Source organism: Pollachius pollachius (assembly GCF_949987615.1).
Source record: "Pollachius pollachius genome assembly, chromosome: 3".
Classification (NCBI taxonomy): Eukaryota; Metazoa; Chordata; class Actinopteri; order Gadiformes; family Gadidae; genus Pollachius; species Pollachius pollachius.
In genome coordinates, this window is record NC_136936.1 from 7,710,350 (window position 1) to 7,718,387 (window position 8,038).

General features: G+C 53.1%; 1 protein-coding gene across 1 annotated transcript; it reads right to left on the reverse strand.

The window, feature by feature from the left end:
- Positions 1–692: 692 nt before the first annotated feature.
- LOC307072120 (WD repeat-containing protein 20) lies at positions 693–7,683 on the reverse strand. Its single transcript, XM_079731312.1, has 4 exons — positions 7,291–7,683; positions 4,913–5,095; positions 1,757–3,301; positions 693–1,181 (listed from the first exon to the last, which is right to left on the reverse strand). The coding sequence occupies exons 1-4, from the start codon at positions 7,666–7,668 to the stop codon at positions 1,134–1,136; spliced, it is 2,154 nt and encodes a 717-aa protein (XP_079587438.1). The 5' UTR covers positions 7,669–7,683; the 3' UTR covers positions 693–1,133.
- Between the last annotated feature and the right edge of the window lie 355 nt (positions 7,684–8,038).

Here is an 8,038-nt window from a genome sequence, read left to right on the forward strand (position 1 = left end):
GGCTTAAGACAAAACTCAAGGTTCTTTATGTGCAAAAAGATGTGTTTTCCAGGATAAACAGGAATAAAAAAATAAATAATAATAATCTTGGAATCGTGTATGTGTGTGTATGTGTCAGTGCATGATCATTTCAACTGCAAGGGGCATGTGTTACTTGTACAAAGTGAGCGAGTGTTTGTTCGAGTCCACACATGTTGTTCGTTCATGAATATAGTAATGAAGTACGACTGGACAGTGAGCTGAAATGTACAGCTAGCGGCCATTTTGGAAGATGCCCTCTGTCTTCAGTGTTCATACAGTTGGACCCAGAATGCATCGGGGTAAGATCCCCCCCCGGACAATTTGGGCAGACCAGTGAAGACTAGCACGCAAAATCAAAACCCATTTGAATGTTAAAGTTCCCCCTTGGACAGCAGACATTCAATAGTTTTAACCGCAGCTTCTATGTACAACAGAAGTATCTTTTATATATTAATCTTCGTCAGTCTCTTCAGTCGTTTCTCCTTCCTCCTCCTCCTCCTACGACTGCGTGATCTTCCACACGCGGGCGATGGTTGTCCTCTAGTGTTTATAGAGTATTTTCCATTATTTACAGTATAAATTACTACACAGATTTGTGATAAAATAAATAACATTTAATACATTGGCCGTGGCTTTTGCAGTGTCTCTTGCACGGGGGGGGGGGTAAAGAAAGTAAGGAAGGAAGGAATGGAAGGAGAGAGAGAAGGATGGACGGTTTGTTTCTTGGTGGATCTTGGCTCCATGAGGGTAAGAGATCCAGAAGTCAGGGACCCCCGTCACCCTGTATTGTTGTCGCTGCTTATCGGGGTCAGGCGGTGGGGGGAGGGTATGAGGGTGGCTCCGGCAAGAGGGCGGGGCAAAAGAGAATAGGCGTGGTCCAGGTGAGTGAGCGTGGCCCAGGTGAGTCCGAGATGGGGCGGGAGAGAGGGCTCCTGTAGGGTCCGGAGGCTCCGTAGGACCACTGGGCTGGACCACCAGGGCGGTTAACACTGACAATGGTGTAAAGGGCGAGGTGGTGGTGGGGGCAATGAGCAGAGGGAGGGAGGGTTGGATGAGGAGAGGGAGGGAGGGAGGGAGGGAGGGAGGGAGAGAGGGGACAGTTTACCCCACAGCTATACCACCGTGCCGCTGGGAGAGTTGCCGTTTTGTGCTGTCAAGTTCTGGAGGGCAGAGAGAGGAGGGGAGGAGAAGGGGAAGACGTTAGATTCAGTGGCTGGGAGAGAACACCATGTGCCACCCACAGCTTAGGATAACGATTTAAGAGTAATCCAGACATTACAAATTGGAAAAAGGAAATGGTGTGAAGGTCTTGGTTCTACAATGAGACAAAGAGAGATTAGTGACGATGAACCACAGAAGAGCTTCCGTGTTAATTAATTAGCTCTAGAACTTACAGATCCACTCAATCTATCTTTCCTCTTTTATAGGCTTTTCAGCATCTTCATCTTGCCGCCGACCTACATCGTTATGTTTTAACATATTATGCATTAAATAAAACTTTTCATTGTTATTGTTATGTTATTTAAATCGATAATATATTTAATCTTGACACTTGGCTCCAATGCAGAACATGCTCGGCCTAACTCCGATAGAAACCATTATTCATATCTGGGACAGTTTGCCTTCCAGCGCCTGTCTGTGTGTGTGTGTGTCTCCTGTGCTAACGAGCCCCCTTATGAACGGGGTGATGAACGGGGACCCCGGGGGGGGGGGGGGAGGGCGGCGGCTCACTCACCGCCCGCCCGGGCCGCGCCCAGGTGCAGATGAGCCCCTCCTGGCAGGCGGTGATGATGCAGTCGTCCATGAACACCAGCACGGTGAGCCTCTCGTGGGCGATCTTCTTGCACACCAGCGGCTCCAGCAGCGGCACCTCGTGCATGCGCGGGCACAGCGTGGTGCCCAGCACCCTGGCGGCGTCCAGCCGGCTGCTGCGGGGCGCCACGTTGATCTTGTCGTTGCTCTTGCTGATGTTGCCCAGGCTGTGGTAGCGCTTGTGCTCCTTCTCCACGCCGCCGCCGCCGCCGCCGCCGCCGCCGCCGCCGCCGCCCGACCGCTCCGACTTGCGGTCCTGCAGCGACAGCGTGGCGAAGCGGCCGATGCTGAACGGCGCGCTGTTGGCCCCGCCCGCCGCGCCGCCGCCCGCCGCGCTCCCGCCCGCTCCTCCTCCGGCCCCTCCCCCGGCCCCGCCCCCCCCGCCCTCGGCGGCGCCGGGGCCCTTGGCGACGTTGGCCACGGCCGGGTGGGGCAGGGAGTTGGAGCGCGACAGGGAGCGGGGCAGGGGGAGGGGCAGCGTGGGCGGGACGCCGCCGCCGACCACCGCGGCGCCGGCGGCGGCGGCGGCGGCGGCGGTGTTGGGGGGGTGGTGGTGGCCCTCCACCCCGCCCGCCACGGCGGTGGCGCCGCTGCCCGAGCGGGACAGCGAGGGCACCAGGGTGCTGGTGAGGGCGCGGGACAGCGGCAGGCGCGGGTACAGCACGTCATCCGTCAGGTCCCACAGGCAGAACTGCGTGTCCTGGCCCACCGAGCCGAAGCGGTAGGAGACCGCCGGAGACCCCCCCTTGGAGCTGTGGCGCGACAGCCGGGACAGCGTGCTGCTGGTTCGGATGCGGCCAAAGTGCATGGAGGAGGCGGCGGGGATGGCGGCGGCGGCGGCGGCCGTGGCGGGAGGAGGAGGAGCGGGAGGGGGCGCGGGAGGCGCCACGCCCTGGTGGAGGTCCTCCTCGCTGCCGCTCAGCTCCATGGGCTCCTCTTCCTCCAGGGAGGTGGTGAAGGGGTCGAAGGCCACCACGTTGACCCAGGACTTGTGGCCGTGGCCGCGGGCCACCACGCGGCTCTCGGCGAAGGACCACACCGTCACCAGGTCGTCCTCGCCGCCCGTGGCCAGGTACTTCCCGTCGGGGCTCCACGACACGCACAGCAGGCCGCCGAAGTAGCTCTTCATCACGCCCTGCAGCTCCATGGAGTCGAAGTGGAAGACGCGCAGGCAGCCGTCCTGGCCCACGCACGCCACGTGCACGCCGTCGGGCGAGAAGGCGAACTCGTTGAGCCCGCCCTCGCCCACGGCCCAGCGCAGCAGCGGATTGCGCGGCGTCTTGGTCTTGCAGGCGTAGACGGCGAAGCCCTCGCCCTGCCGCAGCAGGGAGTACTGGGGCGCGGCCGTGCCGCACGGGTGGTCCACGTTGTAGAGGTAGAGGTGGCCGCTGGCGTGCGAGGCCAGGAACAGGTTCTCCGACTTGGGCAGCCACTTGAGACACGTCACCTTGGACTTGTCTATCAACCTCTGGGGGGGGGGGGTGTACAGAGAGAGGGATGTTAGAGAGAGAGAGACCTCTGGAGAGAGAGACCTCTGGAGAGAGAGAGAGAGAGAGAGAGAGAGAGAGAGAGAGAGAGAGAGAGAGAGAGAGAGAGAGAGAGAGAGAGAGAGAGAGAGAGAGAGAGAGAGAGAGAGAGAGAGAGAGAGAGAGACACAGACAGACAGACAGACAGACAGACAGACAGACAGACAGACAGATCTCCTGAGGACATAAAGATACATTATAGTAGGAGATGGTTTAGGAGAGGAAGAGGCAGTTGTAAGTAAAATAGATGAGTAAGTAATGAAAGTAATAAAATATAAAAACTGAAGGGGAAGGCTGAAAGCCGTTGATGACAGGCGTGACGGTGGGTTAGAAAGTGGAAGTAGAGGGAAAAAAGGAACTGAACTTAACGACACAGCGTGGCCATACTGTATTTAAAGGATTTATCATGGAAGTAGTTACGAAAACTGAGCCTGCCAATAGGTATTAGAATTATTTAAATGATCACAAATCTTACTTTAAAGATGAAAGTCAGAGACAGACATGGCTAGAAAAGGTAATTAAATAAAATATGATGAAATGCAAATTAAAGCACCTATTTCAAAGTATAGCACATGCCTTTAACAAATATTTAATTGGAATCCCATTGAACAAGATCAAAACAGATATTAGGCATTGAGCTGCTAAGGGGAAGTCTGTACTGTAGTAATAGAAACTTGAGTTCCCACAATGCAACGCTGAAAAATTGGGAGAGCTCAGAGAGGTCCTGAGGCTGAATCTGCAGTTCTCTCACAGTGGACCACTTAACTTGTGCTAAATCTGAGAACGAGCGCTCCACACACGGTGGAGGTGGGAGTTGGGGGCTTGATTAATGGAACACTATTCAGTTATCACAATATCTCCTTAGGAATTCAACATCCTGTTGAAACCATTTAATGTTTGGCTGGTTACACAGAGATATACGGTCATTAAAACTAATTCGCTGTTATAAAGCTGCAATACCTGAACCTAATGGACTGTATATTCTCATTTCTACTACATAAACGTGCATCACTATTATTGTGTATTCCACTTACTATTACAAACTGCTTTTTATCCACTGATTTACTGTGAATTCAGACGCATGTCTACTACAAACAGCAGTTAGGCCTGGCTGCTTTTAGCGGTATAGCAGCTATAAGCTTACCATAGTACAAACCACTCTGTTAGCTTCTGACAAGACAACAAATGTGTGTGTGTGTGTGTGTGTGTGTGTGTGTAGAGATGTATAGACAAGATCATTATTAATGTGCATGTCCACAAACAGATACAACCCAGATGTATATGGCTACACAGGCACACACACGTTTACATACGGAAACATACACACATGTTCATACACACATAACTACACACATACACACAAGACCAGCCATGAAGGTTATTTTCCCCAAAAAGATAAAAACATTATTTAGGTTAGGCGTCCACCTAGACAATGTACCCCACAAATTCTTAACCATTAATTCTCAAATGAATGGACAAACCCATTTTACACCTATTTGCATGTACAGACGAGTTACATTTGAACACACACACTCCCAAACACCCAGGCCCACCTCCTCGTTGAAGAGTTTACTGGTCTCCTTCTTGATGGGGTCCAGGTACTGGACCTGGCCGGCCGAGAAGCCCACGATCAGGGCCACGCTCTCGGCCGTGGCGGAGTGCTGGTTGAAGTCATGGCAGGTCGGTTGGGTCCCCTTATAGATCCTCTTGTCAATGGGTTTACTGAGGTCCACCGCCTACAGACGACCAGAGACCGGTGGACGAGGGATGGAGAGAGGGGAGGGATGGAGAGAGGGGAGGGATGGAGAGAGTGGAGGGATGGAGGGAGAGCGGAGGGATGGAGAGAGAGACAAGGGATGGAGAGAGAGTGGAGGGATGGAGAGAGAGGAGGGATGGAGAGAGGGGAGGGATGGAGAGAGTGGAGGGATATGGAGAAAGTGGAGGGATGGAGAGAGAGTGGAGGGATGGAGAGAGAGACGAGGGATGGAGAGAGAGACGAGGGATGGAGAGAGAGACGAGGGATGGAGAGAGAGACGAGGGATGGAGAGTGGAGGGATGGAGAGAGTGGAGGGATGGAGAGAGAGCGGAGGGATGGAGAGAGAGCGGAGGGATGGAGAGAGACGAGGGATGGAGAGAGGGCGGAGGGATGGAGAGAGAGTGGAGGGATGGAGAGAGAGACGAGGGATGGAGAGAGAGGAGGGATGGAGAGAGACGAGGGATGGAGAGAGACGAGGGATGGAGAGAGAGACGAGGGATGGAGAGAGGGCGGAGGGATGGAGAGAAAGTGGAAGGATGGCGAGAGTGGAGGGGTGGAGAGAGAACAGAGGGATGGAGAGAGTGGAGGGATGGAGAGAGAGACAAGGGATGGAGAGTAGAGGGATGGAGAGAGAACAGAGGGATGGAGAGAGAGAAGAGGGATGGAGAGAGAGTAAAGGGATGGAGAGAGCAGGGATGGAGAGAGCGGAGGGATGGAGAGAGCAGAGAGATGGAGAGAGAGTGGAGGGATGGAGAGAGCGGAGGGATGGAGAGAGTGGAGGGATGGAGAGAGTGGAAGGATGGAGAGAGAGAGGAGGGATGGAGAGAGAGAGGAGGGATGGAGAGAGTGGAGGGATGGAGAGAGACGAGGGATGGAGAGAGAGCGGAGGGATGGAGAGAGAGAGGAGGGATGGAGAGAGAGCGGAGGGATGGAGAGAGAGGAGGGATGGAGAGAGAGAGTGGAGGGATGGAGAGAGACGAGGGATGGAGAGAGTGGAGGGATGGAGAGAGAGACGAGGGATGGAGAGAGTGGAGGGATGGAGAGAGAGGGGAGGGATGGAGAGAGGAGGGATGGAGAGAGAGTGCAAGGATGGAGAGGGAACAGAGGGATGGAGAGAGAGACGAGGGATGGAGAGAGAGCAGGGATGGAGAGAGCAGAGAGATGGAGAGAGAGTGGAGGGATGGAGAGAGTGGAGGGAAGGAGGGAAAAAGACACCATTTGACAGCGAGAGAGACAGACAGACACCATTTGACAGAGAGCCAGCGAAGGATAGAGGGAGAAGAGAGATCGAGAGATAGATGATTTGAATTGAGAGGGGGAGATTGAGGCATTCAAAGGTGAGAGAGATGGGGGGGGAGAGGGGAGACAAGTCGAAAGGAGAGAAGGAGGGGGGTTTATAGTGAGTCACAATGACATGATATATCCATTGTTAAACAAGTCCATTTACCAACATTTCAAGTCCAAAATGTAAATGTGTGTGGACTACGAATGCATCTCTATATATTGTATACTACGTTCACATCTGGGGTAGGGTGTCCTTAAATCAAGTCATCATCTAATTGGCCATAGGCTTAGGGCTAGGCTATGAGCTGGGCTACATCCTTGGAGGAAGAGGGTACTTTCACATACAGAAAGCACAGTGCCCCCTGAGTATACTTTATTATACTCTCATTTACTCTTCTAGACAATAAAACGGTGACATGAGTTACCATTATTTATGAACCTCTTTATGACTGAAGGATAACAGAAGCTCATAAACTATCATTCTTGTGCTACAAACGATGTCATGTTCAGTTTGTGATCACAACACCCCACAGTCGACATTACGTGCATATTTACTTTAAAAAAAAAACATCTCCTGATTTCTTGTTCATGTTTAGTAGGCTACATTATTTTTTTTCAACTAGTTACACTTTGGTACTCCTGCGATATTTGACAACATATCCTATAAATGTGCAATTTTCGGGTAGGCTGGTATTAAATGCACATCAAATACCAGATGTGGACATATTTAACCTTTTCTTTATGGAAAAAAGTATAGGTAATGATAAAGAGACAGATGCCGGACCATGACAGCTCGTACCATCCCATCATCAACAATGCTGGCTAGCTAGCTGCTACCACCATGATCATCCAATCTGTCATTCACCCCGATGGGCGCTTTACAAGTCTCACCTTTTTGATATTCGTGTAGGTATAAAAATATAACTCTCTGCCGATGTTGAAGCACACTCGCTCGGATTCCTCGCCCGGGTCTTCTGGCTGGAGCTTGACCATGGAGACCCGCACGGGGGGATGGAAGCCAGCCGGAGAGGAGTTGGCTGCGGCATTGGAAGAGGCAGACCCGGGCCCCTGCAGCAGACCTACCCCTCCACCGGGTATCGAACCCGGTCCACCCCCGGGCCCCAGCGTGGCTCCGGTAGACGGACCTCGCGGCGCACCGCCCCGCTGTTGTGAGTCGGAGAGGGTGAGCAGCTTGTAGAAGCCCTCTCTGGTCCTGAACTGGGATTTAATCTCATTGATATCCTTCAGAGCTCCGCCATCTCCGGCCATTTTTAGTACAAACAAGCCGCACAGGAAACTGAGATTTTGACCTGGAAATAATCCTACACCACAACGTGAGAAAAAAAAACTACAATGAAGATGGGAGCAGCGAAGACACGGAGCCGCGCTATTATTCCCATCAAACGGTATTCTCTCCAATGCATTTTTTAGCAAGACGCAGACCGCTGCTGCTGCTGCTGCTGCGTGTGGAAACCAGAGGCGCGCTTAACATATGCGACGGGGGTCGCTCGCGCTCCGTCAACCAGTGCACGTGAATGAGTGACACCGATACGTCTACGGTTGACCCACCGACCGACTCCGGGCTGCGCACATTACACTTGATGTCACGGAAAGCTGAGCCGATTAGGTCAGAACCCCA

Bases quoted from the DNA above. Each gene is read 5' to 3' on its own strand.
- LOC307072120 (XM_079731312.1), bottom strand. From the start codon at position 7,668: ATGGCCGGAGATGGCGGAGCTCTGAAGGATATCAATGAGATTAAATCC. The intron at 3,302-4,912 runs GTGGGCCTGGGT...CCCCCCCCCCAG, and splicing joins GTAAACTCTTCAACGAGGAG to AGGTTGATAGACAAGTCCAA. The intron at 1,182-1,756 runs GTGAGTGAGCCG...TCTGCCCTCCAG, and splicing joins GGGCGCGGCCCGGGCGGGCG to AACTTGACAGCACAAAACGG.